General features: G+C 42.3%; 1 protein-coding gene across 5 annotated transcripts in view; it reads left to right on the top strand.

Moving 5' to 3' along the window:
* Positions 1-14,085: 14,085 nt before the first annotated feature.
* The window catches only part of NTRK2 (neurotrophic tyrosine kinase, receptor, type 2), a 374,546-nt gene continuing 371,685 nt past the window's right edge, over positions 14,086-16,946 (top strand). For 3 of the 5 annotated variants that reach the window (XM_011945896.1, XM_011945897.1, XM_011945899.1), the window contains exons 1-4: positions 14,086-14,503; positions 15,021-15,138; positions 15,413-15,618; positions 16,107-16,690. In XM_011945896.1, coding sequence (XP_011801286.1) covers positions 16,479-16,690 — 212 coding nt within the window. In that variant the 5' untranslated portion in view covers positions 14,086-14,503; positions 15,021-15,138; positions 15,413-15,618; positions 16,107-16,478. Of the gene's footprint in view, positions 14,504-15,020; positions 15,139-15,333; positions 15,619-16,106; positions 16,691-16,946 lie in introns of those variants that run through there. The other 2 variants (XM_011945895.1, XM_011945898.1) reach the window with 1 other exon arrangement.

Below are 16,946 nucleotides of genomic sequence, written 5' to 3'. Positions count from 1 at the left end.
TTCCAAAAGTTATCCTTTTGATAGAGAGCAATTACTTTATTGATTGAGAGTTAGCTAATTATGTAATAAAGGTAAGGATCTGCATAGAGAAGTGTAAGAGACGTGGAGAAGATTCTGTGGTGGTGAAAATAAGGTAGGTAGGCTTCCATGTCTCTCTCGTAAATTCCTAGGATGTCAGAGCCAAAGGTGACCATTGAGGTTATTTAGTTCCTCATTGTTCTGGTTGTTTGTTGCTGTGTAGCAAACTACCCAAAACGTAGTAGCTTACGACAACCATTTTACTCAATCACACAGTTCTGTAGGTCAGAAATTCAGGCAGAGTGAGTTGATTCTTTCTTTCCACATGGCATCAATGTAAGTCACTCAGTGGTATTTGGATGGGTGGATGGGCTGGCCTAGGGGATCCAACAGACTTCATTCACACATGTGGTGTCTAGATAAGGATGTCTTTAAGGCTGGACTCAGCAGTGTCTGTTGACTGATGTGCTGTCCAGCATGATAGCTTCAGGGTGGTTGGACTTCTTACCTGCTGGTTCAGGGTTCCAAGAGTGAGTGTTTTAGTGCACAAGGCAGAAGCTGTATCTTTTTTTTTTTTTTTATGACCTGGCCTCAGGAGTCACATAGTGACACCTTTACTACTTTATATTGGTTGAGGCAGTCACAAGCCTGGCCATATTCAAGTGGAGTGGACACAGAGTCCATTTCTCAATGGGAGTGGTGTCAAAGAATTAGCAGTCATATTTTGAAACTGCCATACTCATTTTATTGACAGGGAGACTTGAGGCTTAAGACATGAAAATGATTTGCCCAGAAAAAAACCATAAACTACAAAGTGGCATAGTGCTGACTGAAACTTATGCTTCATGATTTCCACAGCAAAGGTGAGACTATATTGCCAAAATGGTCTCTTTGGTACGATGGAGGCTAGAGCTGCATTTCAAGTGCAAGAATGCTCACTCTATTTTTTGTTTTTTGTTTTTTTTTTTTTTTGCTAAAAGAGGAGGCTTCAGTTAAAGCTACAGGACAGAACAAATATAAACAAGTTATGTGCCCTATAGATTATTTTTTAGAATAATGGCCAAAATTAGGAGCTGTCCTTAGAAATAAAAATTAAGCCAGTAGAGTTTGCTATTCATAATACTATGCATATATTCATTAATAAAGTTCTGTGTAAAAGGATGAGTTTGGACTTAGCTGCAGTAAGCAATATAGCAGAATGACCTTGTGTCTTGCCCCAAGGACAGCAAGAGAAGATATTAGGATGTCACCTTTGACTTGTCCATTAAACGCTGTTTAACCCAAAGCTGATGCAGTCAGGAAAAATCTAGATGGTCTCATTGAATTTGAAGTTCTAGTTAGGAAATAATGGTTTAATTAATGAATTAATTAAAGCCATGAATTGTCTCACAGTTTCACTGTCCATCTTTCTCCCTTTATTCTTCTCCTTTTTTTTTTTTTTTTTTTTGAGACAGAATTTCACTCTTTTTGCCCAGGCTGGAGTGCAGTGGCATGATCTCAGCTCACTGCCACCTCTGCCTCCCAGGGTCAAGCGATTCTCCTGCCCCAGCCTCTTGAATAGCTGGGATTACAGGTGTGCACCAGCATGCCCAGCTAATTTTTTGTATTTTTAGTAGAGATGGGATTTCACCATGTTGGCCAGGCTGGTCTCGATCTCCTGGCCTCAGGTGATTCAAGGGCTTTGGTCTCCCAAAGGGCTGGGATTACACCAGCTTGGCCTCTTCTTTTGAATAATTGAACTTCCCAATTCAAATTTCTCAGAACACTTGGTCACACCCAGTTAGCAACTGTATTTCCCAACCTCCTTTGAAGTAAATATGTGCTTATTTGCCTAAGTTTTTACCAGAGAATGTAAGCGGTTTTGATGTTTTCAACTTCCACATCATTTCCTCAGAAGGAAGTCATTTCTTTCCATTTCCTCTCCTCTTTCCTTTCTGCAGATGGGGAAGTCTACTTTGACCATGTAGATGAGGACAAACCCTTAGAAAATGATAGAGGAATAAGACAGCTGGAGCCTGGAACTACAGATTACGCCATCTAGCAGAGCCGTGGGTCTTTCCTGAAATATGCATCTACTAGGAACTGTGACATGAGAAAGAAAGAAATTTCCTGCTTGTTTAAGATCCTGTATTTGGGGCTGGAAGATCTCTTTATTCAAGTCACTTAACCTTTACTTTGTTATGGAAATGGAAGAACTTAGGAATATAGGTTTCTGACGCAGGTGTTCTCCATTTCTTTCAGTTGAAATCACAACTTTGGAAGAGAGAACATGGAACAGGAATGAACAATTTCCTTATTAAAACAAAGCACAGCACAACGTTTGAGCATCAGAAAGAACATTTCCAATTGGAAAGAAGTGGCAGGCAACTGACGAAGCCTGATTTTGCCCCCTTGGTCCTTTTCACTTCAGTCATTGATGATAGCATTACCTTGGACTCAAAAAATGTCACTTGGATATTACAGGGGTCGCTGAGACTTGGTGGGTGATGAGGGTAGGGACACTTACACCAGACCAAGACTGATCTGGCTGTGGCGCTGGAGATTAAACTGTCTAAATATGGGATCCTAAGAAGACTTTTATGCATTCTAGACTTCAAGAGACAGATTGCATTTTTTTTTTTTTTTGAGGAAAAGTAGATAAAATCCTTTGACTGAATGACTCTAGAAAATAATAATGATTTGAGAGAGAAAGGAAGTCCTAAAACATAAAATCCTGACAGCGCAGGCATGAATGATCCTCATGAGGAAGAAATGAGACTCTACTTAACTACACTGTAGATTTTGGTGTGGAAGAAGATGGAAGGTGGGTATATAGCCAAATTTTGAATACAATAGGGCAGCACAAAACTGTGACAATAGTGGCAGAAGGACTGAAGTACAGAATGTGTGAAAGTTGTTGTGAAATAAAAAATAGAGAGCAACAGAAAAGGACTGTTTGGGCTGGGCAATGGTAATCCCACAACTTTGGGAGGCCGAGGCAGGTGGATCACCTGAGGTTAGGAGCTCAAGACCAGCCTGGCCAACATGGTGAAACCCCATCTCTACTAAAAATACAAAAAATTAGCTGTAATCCCAGCTACTCAGGAGGCTGAGGCAGGAGAATGGCTTAAACCCGGGAGGCAGAGGTTTCAGTGAGCTGAGCTCGCACCATTGCACTGCAGCCTGGGTGACAAGAGCAAAATTCCATCTCAAAAAAACAAAACAAACAAACAAACAAAAAAAAAAAAAAGAAAAGGAAAAAAAGGACGATTTGAACCAGGCTTAGGTTAAGAAGGATGAAGTGAGAAGACCAGAGCTTGGGCAGATGGTAAGACATTAACAGATAATAGAGACGAAGCAGTATTTTCTACCTCTTACTCTGTGTCTTTTTTTCTGGTGAGGAAAAGGATTTTTCTGTTAGAAATGGTAGAGATAATGTGGTTAACAAGAAGTTGACATCTGAGTTGAGGGAGACCACATAAGAGATATCATGAGCTTATTTAAATGGTTGCAAAAATGATAAAGGTTATTACTGGATTTGCTTATACGACTAAGGATAAACTGTCAGAAATACTGGAGAAAGATGGTACATGGAAGAAGGAAAGAGAATTTGTCTCAATTTTCCAAGAAGGAGCAAATTTGGGATCCAGGATACACCTAAATTACTGTTCATTCTGTTTTCTCAGATCGCCTCCACTTGCCTAGCCTACTCTTTCTCTTTCTAGGCTATCTTGTCCAATCTTTCCCCATCACTGGACAGGGAGTGGGTGCAAAATAAACCAGATGGATTGTGACTGGGTTTCACAGGCCTCAACTACAAAGGGGAATTCCTATCCAAGATAACCCAGTACACTAGGTCCTGAAAAGGCAGTTGAGATAAATCATTTGGAGAAGCTGGTATTAGAGAAACAAGGCGTAAGGATCAAAAGGAACCAAAGGAAGAAATGGAGTTACAGGTTTAAAAAGCTGAAATGTGGGTGGTAGGTTGATACCAGGTTAGAATGAGATCTGAAGTTGGCACCAAAGATGAACTTCAGAATGATTACAAACAAAGCAAAATGAAAACAAAACATTAATGGATAATACCAGTTTGCTCTTTATGTAATCGGGTATGTGGTGCATAGGTGGCTCAGGCTAAGGGTTAAGAAAGACATAATTATAGAATTCAGTTTGATGGATTCTTAGCTGGTTAGACAGTCACATTCTATGTAAGGATGAATTAATTAGCTAAGAAATAAATGTCAGCATAGGCAATGTCTTTAGTTGAGTGTCTGGACCTGTCATGTTAAATATTCTGACTTAAATAGAAGCATGAAAGGCAAATATACTAGACCTGCAGGTGAAAAAAATACAGGAGGAACAGCTAAAATGTTGGATGGCAGACTTGAAGAAAGGATTCCATTTTCTCCACTTTTCCCCTTAGAGGTTAAAACTAGCATCAATGGAGGAGCATTATTAGAGAGACAGATTTAGGCTTACCATAAAATGGAACTTTCAATTAATGGTGTACAAAGATGAGATTAACTTATTTTATTTTATTTGAGACAGAGTGTTGGTCTGTGGCTAGGCTGGAGTGTAGTGGCATGATCTTGGCTCACTGCAACCTCCGCCTCCCAGGTTCAAGTGATTCTCTTGCCTCAGCCTCCCGACTAGCTGGGGTTACAGGTGCTAGCCACCACGCCCGGCTAATTTTTGTATTTTTAGTAGAGATGGGGTTTCACCACATTGACCAGGATGGTCTCAATCTCTTGACCTTGTGATCCACCTGCCTCAGCCTCCCAAAGTGCTGGAATTACAGGCATGAACCACCATGCTCAGCTAAGATTAACTTTAATTCAACCAATATGTATTGAGCTCCATACACAATACTCTGCTAGACACAATGACAAATAAGAGAATTACAGCAATCAAAGAGATGATGATAGTTATAGCTAACTTCAGTAATAATCTGTAGAGTGCTTATTTCTAATATCCTGATTAAGGAAAGTTGTTGGAAGTGTTGAAGCCGGGACTAGGAATTGTATCTCCTTGTACAGGAGATTCCTGCAAATGGTTGAAATATTGTGCTCAGCCAGTTGATTTCAAACTTGACTGTGAACCACAATAAGAAATACGTCTACCATGAAATCCAGTACAACCTATAATAAAGTTTCATGAAACAATATTGCCTTTATACCATATTTGCTGTTTCCTATTCTAGCATTGTCTAGTCTATTCCTTTAGAAATATCCTAATAACAAGCCACTAAATTGACTTAGTAATGGGTTGCTACCCCAGTTGGAAGAATATTTTGAAGTAGGAGATGGAACTTGGCTCCAGAGGGAAGGATTCAAACTCCAGGTCAGATTGAGTACTAGCTGAAATAGGGAAGAGGCCAAAGAGCCTCTCCATAAGACACATCCACCAGTGCCATGTCAGTTTACTATTGTTATGGCAACACTCAGAAGTTACCACCCATTTCCATGGCAACGACCTGACACCCAACACCCAAAAGTTACCACTCTTTTTTAGAAATGTCTGCATAATCTTCCCCTTAATTTGCATGTAATTACAATGAGTATAAATGTTATTGTAGACCTGCCCCTGAGCTGTTACACTCGAACAGACTGCTTTTGGGGTAACCTTGTTCTGCAGGAGCAGTCATGGAACTGTAACATTGCCACCTCAGTAAAGCTGTTTTCTTCTACCACCAACCCATTCTTGAATTCTTTCCTGAGAGAAGCCCAGAACTTTTCTGGGCTAATTCCCAATTTGGGGCCTGCCTGCAACAATTTGGTTAATCACCTGCAGAGGTCTGATATAATATAATGCTTGTGGGTCTTTAACTACATGGCACCATGTAGTTAAAAAGGGCATGGCCATAAAACTGTTCTTTGCATGAATTGTGATTGTCAATTGGGTTGAACTAGGAACAGTTGACTGTCACAATATAGGCAGAGTAGCACTGAAACATCATGCTATAATTGTTCATTGAAGCATAAGTAAATTTATTTGTAACAACTTAAGTTCTTTTGTGACATGGTACTGTAATAGACTTCCCAGTCTGCAGAAAGGAAAGAGAAGAAGAAATGGAAAGAAATAACTTTCTTCCAAAGAAATAATGTTGAAATTGCATACATCACTTCTACTTAAATTCTCTGGTAAAAACTTAGTCAAATGGCCACACTTTTACTTCAAAAGAAGTTGGGAAATATAGTTATTGACTGGGTATGATCAAGTGTTCTATTACTCAAGAGAAGAATGGGAGAATGGACACTGGGACTGTGGCATGATTAACAGGATTGAGTAATTAAATTTAATTAATGAATTAAGCCATAATAGTTAAACCTTGACAAAACAGGAAACACATGAGCAGGTATGGGTATTGATCTAGACGGCCAACATGAACTAATAATCCAGAGCTGACCATGAAACCTCGTCAGATGGATGGCCCACAACTTAGATTTAAGGATCACCCACGTGCCCGTGACTCCAGTTTTCTGAGGTTCTGCTGAATTTTCTCCATATCCTCTTCCTTTTAGGTGTTCATAAAAACTTTATAAGTCTGTGTTGACTTGGTATGTGCTGTGTATGACGAAAAGTACAAAGTGGAAGGTTTGGATACAGAGAAGAAAGGAAGTGGGATGAAATCTTGGGTTTGGCTGTGGTTCAGAGTGACCAGGTAGCATACAGTTCACAGATCATCTTAGGCAGAGGTAGGAAAAGTGAGACCTTTACTCAGAGTTGGAGGATGTTGGGTAGAAAACAACAGGAAACTGTGTAAACTTCAGAAGAGGATGTTGGGGTGAGAGGGAGCATGCGTGGTGCTAATCATGAATATCAGCCTTTGGTTCCACGAGACCTGTGTTGAGTCCTCCATCCTCAAATACTCCCTCTTTTATGGTTGCCGTGGTACCTGAAATTCCTTCGGATTACATCTTTTTCCCAGTGTCCTCTACTAAAATACAGACATTCTTGGGAAAATGAAGTGTCTGGTGATGAACATTATTTGGATTGTAAACATGCTTGTAGATTTAGTTCCTTCCACTGACGGGAGGAACTCTAGAAATAGGATCACACTGGATCTGAAGGGGAAGAGGCAACGCAAAGAGGAAAATTAGGCAGGGTATGGGTAAGGAGGCTTAAGTTCCAAATAAGCATTCACAAGTTTCCTGGTCTTTTCTCCTCTTATCCCAAACTACCTCTCTGTTTCCTCTAGATTACTAATGCTGTGATTTGGTGTAAATACTTCTCTGTTTTTCTCCATAGACAAACAAACAAAACAGATTCACAAATACTGGCTTTTTTTGCAGGCTCAGACTACATATTATCATGTAAGATGCATTATTAATATATTGTGGATATACCTCCAAGTCAATCTATATAAAACTCTTTTTGTTGTTGTTGTTGTTGAGACAGAGTTTTGCTCTTGTTGCCCAGGCCGGAGTGCAGTGGCACGATCTCGGCTCACTGCAACCTCCGCTTCCAGTTTCAGGTGATTCTCCTGCCTCAACCTCCCAAGTAGCTGGGATTACAGGCACCTGCCACCAAGCCGGCTAATTTTTGTATTTTTAGTAGAGACTCGGTTTCACCATGCTGGCCAGGTGATCCGCCCACCTTGGCCTCCCAAGGTGCTAGGACTACAGGCGCGAGCCACTGCACATGGCCTTATAAAACTCATTTTTAATTAGGTATATACTGGTGTAAAGAATAGAAGTACAGATATGTATTCACTTAATGATGGAGATGCATTCTGAGAAACGTGCCAGGTGATTTTGTCGTTGTGTGAGCATCACAGAGTACACCTACACAAACTTAGGTGGTAGAGCCTACTACACACCTCAACTATATGTTATGGCCTATTGTTTCCAGGCTACAAACCTGCACACTATGTTGCTGTACTGAATATAATAAGTAATTTTAACACAATTGTAAGTGTGTATCTAAGCATAGAAAGGTGCAGTAAAAATAGAGAATAAAAGTAAAAAATGGTACACCTGTAAAGGGCATTTACCATGAACGGAGCTTGCAGGACTGGAAGTTGTTCTGGGTGAGACAGTGAGTGAGTGATGAATGGATATGAGGGCCTAAGACATTACTGTGTGCCACTATAGACACTATAAACACTGTACACTTAGGCTACATTACATTTATAAAACATTTTTCTACAATAATATATTAACCTTAGCTTACTCTATTTTACTTTATACATTTTCTAATTTTTTAACTTTTTGACTCTTTTGTAATAACGCTTGGCTTAAAACACAAATGCATTTTTTATACGGCTATACAAAAATATTTTCTCTCTTTATATTTTTATTCTATAAGCTTTTTTTTCTATTTTTAAAATGTATAGTTTTTTAAACTTTTAAAACGTTTTTGTTAAAAACTAACACACAAACACCTACATTAGCCTCAACCTAGAGAGGGTCAAGATCATCAATATCACTGTCTTCCATTCCACATCTTGTCCCACTGGAAGATCTTCAGGGGCAATTACATTCATGTCATCTCTGATGATAACAATGCTTTCTGCTGGAATACTTCCTGAAGGGCCTGCCTGAGACTGTTTTACAGTTGACTTCTTTTTTTAATAAATAGAAGGGGCTAAGCACAGTGACTCATGCCTATAATCCCAGCACTTTGGGAGGCCAAGGCGGGCAGGTCATGAGGTCAGGAGATCGAGACCATCCTAGCTAACATGGTGAAACCCTGTCTCTACTAAAAATACAAAAAATTAGCCAGGTGTGGTAGCACGCGCCTGTAATCCCAGCTATTCGGGAGGCTGAGGCAGGGGAATCGCTTGAACCCGGGAGGTGGAGGTTGCAGTGAGCCGAGATGAGCCACTGCACTCCAGCCTGGGCAACAGAGAGAGACTCTGTCTCAAAAAACAAAAAACAAATGAACAAAAACCAAAAAACAAACCAAAAAAATTAGAAGGAGTACACTATAAAATAATAACAAAAGCTAAAGTATAGTAAATACATAAACCAGTAACAGTCATTTATTATCATTATCAACAATTATAGATGTATTATACACAATTTTACATACTATACTTTTCACAAATGACAGTGCAGTTTGTTTATGCTGGTGTTACCACAAACAGGAGAGTAATCCCTTGCACTACAGTATTAAAATGGCTACAGTGTCACTAGGAGATAGAAATTTTTCAGCTCCATTATAATCTTATGGGCTCCCCATGGTATATGTAGTCCATTGTCGATGGAAACATCATAATGGGACACGTGACTGGATTATAATTTATTGAATTGTTCCACTATTAATGGACATTCAGGTCCCATTTTTAGGTATGGGCCACTGTGTCTTCTATTTATTATATTATTGTTTCCCTAGACTTTTTCAATATGTAAAAGAAATAACAGAGTAGGTACCTCTAAAACTAGAACATTACAGAATCTGAGTATATTTAAAAAATCTCCAAACTTTGTAATAGCATCCTAAAATTGGAGGTTCTAAAGGAACTCCAACAGAACAAGAAGTTGACGATTGGAGGATCTAGGTCAGCATTTCTTTTTTGTTTTTAAAAACAACTTTATGGAGGTATAATTGCTAATAAGCTAAACATTTAAGCATGCAAATTGATCAGATTGAAACCATCACCACAATCCATCCATCATCATAAAGTTTCCTTGTGTCATTTGTCATTGCTCCCTCTGGCTCCTCCCTGCCTCCTCCTTTCTTTCCTCACCAGCAGTAACTGAGTTACTTTCTGTCACAATCTATTTATTTGCATTTTCTTGAGTTTTATGAAAATGGGATCATACATATACTCCTTTTTATCTGACGTTTTCGCTTAGCATAATTATTTTGAGATTCATCCATATGACTGCAAGCGTGGTTCATTACTTTTCATTGCTGAGTCACATTCTGTTGTATGGGTATGCCACAATTTGTGTATTCATTCACCTGTCAATGAATATTTGGATTATTACAGTTTTTACATAAAAGGTAAAGCTGCTATAAACACTCATGTTCAAGTCTTTGTATGGACATATGCTTTTCTTTCTTTTAGGTGAATATATAGATGTAGAATGGTTGGATCACCTGGTAAGTATACGTTTAACATTTCAAAAAACTAATACTTTTCCAAAGTGGCCATACAATTTTACACTCCCAGTAGTAGTGTATGAGAGTTCCAGTTGCTCCATATTCTGGTCAACACTTGATATGGTCAGTTTTTTAAAATTTTAGGCATTCCAATTGGTGTGTAGCTATCTCATTGTGGTTTTAATTTGCATTTCCTCAATGACTAATGATGTTGAGCATCTTTTCATGTGCTTACATGCCAACTGCATATTTTCTTTGGTAAAGTATATGTTCAACACATTTACACACTTTTAAAATGTTTTTTTTTTTATTGTTGTTGAGGTTTGAGAGTTCTTTATATACTCTGATATGTCTTTATCAAATACCTGATTTTCAGATATTTCTTACATTTTGTGGCATTTTTTTTCATTCTATTAGTGGTATATGTTGGAAAGCAGAAATTGTTAATTTTTATAAAATCCAGTGTATCTATATTTTTCTATTTATGGACTGTGCTTTAATCCTAAGTATTTTATATTTTTGATTGGCTATTGTAATTCATAGTTTTTAAAAAGGTAATTCATGATTGTTGCTAGCATATAGAAATATATCTGATTTGTAAATACTTATCTTGTATCATGCAAACTTGATAATTCATTTATTAGTATGAGTAGCTTTTTCATAGATTCTATTAAATTTTCTATACAGGAGTCAATGTTGTATGTTTTAAGAAAAACAGTCTAATTCTTCTTTTCCAACCTGAATTTTTATTTCTCTTTTTTTGATTTATTGCACTAGCTAAAATCTCCAATGCAATATTGAGTAGAAATGGTGAAAGTGGATTTCCTTGTCTTATAACTGCTTTTTGGAAAAACATTCCCTTACCCCCACTACACTTTCTAGACTCTGGTAACCCTCATTCTCCCTCTGCCTCCATGAGATCTACTCTCTGCCTCCATGAGATCAACTTGGATTGATGAGACAAACTCCACTTACTCATGATGTTTTTGGATGTGTGATGTATTGTTAAAACAATTTACTGAAATTTTACTTAGAATGTTAGCACTTACATTCATAGGAACTGTTGTTTTCTTTTCTTGTAATGTTTTTGTATATCAGTATCAAGGTAATGTTGGCCTCATAAAATGAATTGGAAAGTATTTCTTCTGCTTCATTTTTCTAGAAGAGTATGTATAAAATTGGTATTATTTTTCCTTAATTGTTTTGTAGAATTCACCAATGAAGCCATCTGGGAGTGGAGTTTTCTTTGTGGAAAGTTTTTAATCACACATTCAAGTTCTACAATAGATATAGGATTATTTAGGTACTCTATTTCTTCTATAGTGAGTTTTGTTGGCTTTGTATCTCTCATAGAATATGTTCATTACATTTAAGTTGTTAAATGTATTTGCATTAAGTTGTTCACAATATATCCATAGTATTTCTTTAATATCTGTAAAATATTCAGTGTTTTAATTGCTCTCATTACTGTTATTGGTCCTTTGTGTTTTCTCTTTTTTATTTCTGATCAGTTGGACTAGCTCTTTTTATTCATCTTCACAAAGAACCAGCTCTTGATTTCATTAATTTTCTCTATTGGTTTTATATTTTCTATTTTATTATTTTCCACTCTGCTCTGTATTATTTCCTCTCTTCTGTTTACCTTGTGTTTAATTTGTTCTTTTTTCCCTCTGATTTCTTAAGGTGGAAGCTGAGGTCACTGGTTAGAGATCTTTCTTCTTTCCCGATACAGGAATTTAGTGCTATAAAATTCTCTCTAAAAACTGCTTTAGTGGTATCACACAAACTCTGATACATAGTGTTTTACATTTTCTTTTTGATTTTTTTTTTTTTTTAACTCTGTACTCTTTAATCTTTTCAGTACTTCTTTCTCTGGCCTCAGGTAGCTTTATCACCTGCATGTGTCTGTCAGCACTATGCTGAATACTTGAGAGGAACCCTCTGCAGATGTCCATAGCTCTTTCTGTGCAATACTCTTCTCTTTGCTACTCTGTCTTGTGAATGCTGCTCTCCTTGATTTCTCTTGAGCTAGTCTCCTCAACTTAGGTAGTTGTACTCTGCCTGGGTTCCTTCTCTCTGAATGATGACCTTCATTGTCTTATATCCACTGTCTTAACTTTAATATATTTTGTTCAGTGTATTGTTCATATGATTGAGAGAACAAATCTGTTCCCTATTACTCCATTTTAATCAGAAGGTGGCAGTATTCTTACTTATTTTTTTACAACTCAGTATTGGATGTTAAAATCAATGTATTGAGTTATTATATGCATTCAAGAATGAAATGGTGTAGAAGAGGATATATTAGTTTATTCTATGTACTAAGCGTAAGGAAGTTTTGTATTGTGACGCTTCTTTTTTTGTTAGTGTATGCCTTTGTGTATGTGTTCATTGGGTTGTGATATAAAAGGCATTTCTTTTTGTGGATCACGGTCAAAAGAGTTTGAGAAACATTGCTCTAGGTACGTCATGGTTCAGTGCAGGTAGGAGCCTGCAACACTTTGTTTCTATGCCTGCATTGAAGGGATCTGGAAAAACATCATCTCTATGTTGTTCATCTGAAAAATGTTCATCATCTCTTACAAAGTCGTGATCTGAGAATCCTTGAAGTGATCTCTGGGACATATCTTATAGGTCTTAAAATTGAGATAGATCCACAATTCTATCAGTTAAGAAACACCTACTGATTACCAATGTGTTCTAGACACTGTCCTTGGAGGTGTTGAGTTAACAGCATGAATAAGTGGGAGGCCCTCTCTGGCCCGGTGCTGAAGCATATCTGGCTACTAAATGAGACAGAAAGTAAGGCAAGGTTTTAAGCAGTGCTATGAGCACTCGAAACACAAGGAAGATTTGAAATTTTGAAGGTGAGAAGGAGCGTGTCTGGGGGAATAATCCAGGTTCTTGCAGAATTAGAGGTTAAGAAAGTAAGATCTCAACTTTATTTTATTTTATTTATTCATTAAAAATACACATATATTTTAACACCTACTATGTCCTTGAGATATATCAATGAACAAAATAGATAAAAATCCCTGCCTTCATGGAGTGTACATTCTGCTGGGAGAAATTTAAAATATATATATGATAAGTAAATTATCTGTCCAAAAGACAAACTGCTATGGTTGAAATAGTAGAGCAGAAGTAGGGTGATTAGAAGTAGGACCGCAAATCCTAATTTTAAGTGGGAGACAGTTAGTGGAATATATTTAGAATCCAACTATAATAGTAGCATATATTTACTCTAATAGAAATTCTACAAATATTCCAACATAATTGGAATCTTGTGGTGTACAAACCACCGTAAAACTGCCTATTCTCCATACCATTGACATGCTGCAGCCACTAGGGCGCAAATGGGTCGTTTCTTAGAAAAATGGGCTGAGAGTATGGGAGTGTGAGAGAGATGTGGGTGATTACACACACACTCCTTCCTTCCCCAAACGTTCCTCAGGGGCTTCTCCACTTAAGGGGCACTGACAAGACAGGAGGAATTTTACGTGCGTCTGAGACCAGGTCATTTTTTGCCCTTGCTTCTCTTCCTTGGCACGTCCTCACCTAGCAGAAAATCGAGAGAGGCCCTGCTGAGTAGTAAACTTCAGCCTGGCCGTTCACCACTCAAAGTGTGTTACAGCCGAGTGACAGTGGTGAGACAGACCTGCTAGCCTTGCCTTCGGGACCTGCAGCAAGATTTTTGGGTGCCGTCCAAGAATTCCCACGGTAACACTCAGCGCCCAGGATCTGTACAAAAAAGCTCCACTAGATGTTTTACGTTCCCTTCGTAATATTTAATGCTTGGCCTAGATCGGAGCATTCACTCTAACGTTCGGTTTCTCGATCCTTCCCATCCCCAGCCTCTGCGGGTAGATCAGTGACTGTTACTATATTTTGAACGAGACTCCAACCCATTGCTCTCGCTGAAGCGGAGGATTGGCCGCCTTTTTCCCCGGGCCGGACCTCGGCGAGGCCAGGCAAGCCGCTCACTGGCCGGGCAGGGACGCGCAGGCGTCGGGCGCCGCTGGTTGCGCATCTGGCGCCAGAGCGCGCCCCCAGCGCTGTGCCCGCCGCGACCGTGGCCGTGGGCTGATGCTCCGGAGCGTGCCGGGCGCTCTCTCCCCGCGCGGGGGCACCAGAGCCCTCGGAAGTGTCAGGCACTGCGGTGCATTTTCCCAGTTCTCTTTTAAATGACTGCGGAAAAACAGATTCCGAGCCGCAAAAGGGAAGACGGATTCTCAGACAAGGCTTGCGAATGCCCCGCAGCCGTCATTTAACTGCGCCCGCAGAACAGTTACGGTTTGTCACCCGACCCTCCCGGATCGCCTAATTTGTCCCTAGTGAGACCCCGAGGCTCTGCCCGCGCCTGGCTTCTTCGTAGCTGGATGCATATCGTGCTCCGGGCAGCGCGGGCGCAGGGCACGCGTTCGCGCACACCCGCGCACACATGAACACGCGCAAGGTACGGCAGGGGAGCAAGGGCTTGGGGATGCCCTGCGTGGGGGTGGGCATCGCGGGGAGTGAAGCTACGATCTGGGAATGGCTACATCCCGACAGGTTAAAGGATGAGAGAAAATGACGCGGCGCCACACATCGGACAGGCCAGGGTGGCCACCGAGCCTTTAGAATACGCATCAGGCGCGCTCCCTTCCCCTCACATGTCTCTATTTCCCGGGCGTGTGATGGCAGAAAACGGCAGGAAAAAGACCCACTTAGAGAGCTAGAATTGTGTTTGGAGACTCCCTTCCCTCTGCAAAAGCACCAACAGGAAGCCCCTCCAAAACCACCGATCCCCAAATAGGTGGCCCGGAATGGGGGCGGTGATCCTTGGTTACCAATGCAGAACACGTTTTGGTGTTTACAACATTTATTTATTTTTAGGATAGCTTGCCCTCCCTTTTAGGCAGGGTGGGAAAGGAGAACGCGGGGAGGGAGAAGGGAGGGAGGATTCCTATAATAAGAATCAGCGCATTTTTCAGAGCTGAACCAAGCACGGTTTCCATTTCAAAAAGGGAGCCAGCCTCTACCGCGATTGTAGAAGAGACTGTGGTGTGAATTAGGGACCGGGAGGCGTCGGAGGAACGGTTCATCTTAGAGGTACCTGGATGTAAATTCACACACACACACACACACACACTCACAGAGGCACGCGCGCGCGTGTCTACACGGCCAGGATGTGTGCGTGTGTGCGTGCGTGTGTGCGCGCGTGTGTGCACTCCCACATGCTGCTGCTGTCTGCTTCTGGCCAGTGGCACTGATGCCTCCCTCCTCCCTGCTCGCCCCCAGATTCCCCTCCCCTCCCTGGTGCTTTTGTCTGGAGGGTGTTATGGGTTTGTGTGTGTATGAGCGCGTGTGTGTTTTTGGATTTCAGACTAATTTTCTGGAGTTTCTGCCCCTGCTCTGCGTCAGCCCTCACGTCACTTCGCCAGCAGTAGCAGAGGCGGCGGCGGCGGCTCCCGGAATTGGGTTGGAGCAGGAGCCTCGCTGGCTGCTTCCCTCGCGCTCTACGCGCTCAGTCCCCGGCGGCAGGATCCTGGACCCAGGCGCCGCCGGCGGGCGTGAGGCGCCGGAGCCCGGGTGAGCAGCGCAGACAGTGCCCTCGGTCGCCTCGGCCCTCCCTGTCTCCCCCTGGGGCGGCCTCGGCTACTCCCCAGGTGGGACGTGCCGCGCCACCTGCCCGCGCCACCGGCACCCAGCGGCCGTGGCGGATTCTGCAGCATCATTCGGGGGCCCCGTCGCGGAGCCAAAGCTGCCGGCAGTCTCCGCATTCCCCTTTAAAGGGTCCTTCGCCCGGCCTGTACCATGGAATCCTGTCTCGGGGACCCTTTCCCTACCTCCCCTCCCTTGGCCTCAGGCTCGAAGAGAGAGTGGGCACACTGGTGGCTCCAGCGGCGTCCGTGCCATCGCGGGGCAAGTTGATTCCTGGGCCGGAGCTGGGCACTCATCCATCCACAGTCTCCTGGCTGGGATCGGGGTGGGGATGACGCGAGCGCAGAGGGAGAGTGCTCCAATTAGTGGTGTTGGGGGTCCTACACTCAGTCTTACGCGTGTCTGTTTGTCCTCAGCCTCGAGGTGCATACCGGACCCCCATTCGCGTCTAACAAGGAGCCTGCGCCCCAGAGAGTCCCGGGAGCACCGCCGGTCGGTGCCCGGCGCGCCGGGCCATGCAGCTACGGCCGCGGCGGAGCTCCGAGCGGCGGTAGCGCCCCCCTGTAAAGCGGTTCGCGATGCCGGGGTCACTGTGAACCCTGCCGCCTGCCGGAATACGCTCCGCTCCGGACCAGCTCAGCCTGTGATACGCTGGACTCGGCGCGCCCGCAGCAAGCACCGAGGAGTCAAGAGAGCCGCAAGCGCGGGGAAGGCCTCCCCGCACAGGTCGGGGAAACCGGCCGGTGCAGCGCGGGGACACGCACTCGGGCTGGCACTGGCTGCTAGGGATGTCGTCCTGGATAAGGTGGCATGGACCCGCCATGGCGCGGCTCTGGGGCTTCTGCTGGCTGGTTGTGGGTTTCTGGAGGGCCGCTCTCGCTTGTCCCACGTCCTGCAAATGCAGTGCCTCTCGGATCTGGTGCAGCGACCCTTCTCCTGGCATCGTGGCATTTCCAAGGTTGGAACCTAACAGTGTAGATCCTGAGAACATCACCGAAATGTGAGTTCCTGGAGCTTTTCCTCTTTTTTCTCCTTGTCCCTAGGGCCCGGGCTGGCCAGATGGGTAGGTTCTGGAAGTGAATGCTGTCTCAAGAGTGGGGAGAAGTCAGAGACAAGACATGCAGGACAGGGTCATCTGTCAGTTACCTGTCTGTTTCACTGGCTTGGGACTGCTAGTGCAGGAGAAGTGTGACACTTTAGAATAAGTTTTAAATATAGATATACATATGCCGATTATATATGTATTCCTCGTGGGA

Source organism: Colobus angolensis, unplaced genomic scaffold, assembly GCF_000951035.1.
Source record: "Colobus angolensis palliatus isolate OR3802 unplaced genomic scaffold, Cang.pa_1.0 Scaffold246, whole genome shotgun sequence".
NCBI lineage: Eukaryota > Metazoa > Chordata > Mammalia > Primates > Cercopithecidae > Colobus > Colobus angolensis.
The sequence above is the reverse complement of the archived record's forward strand: the minus strand, read 5'-3'. Positions and strand labels throughout refer to the sequence as shown.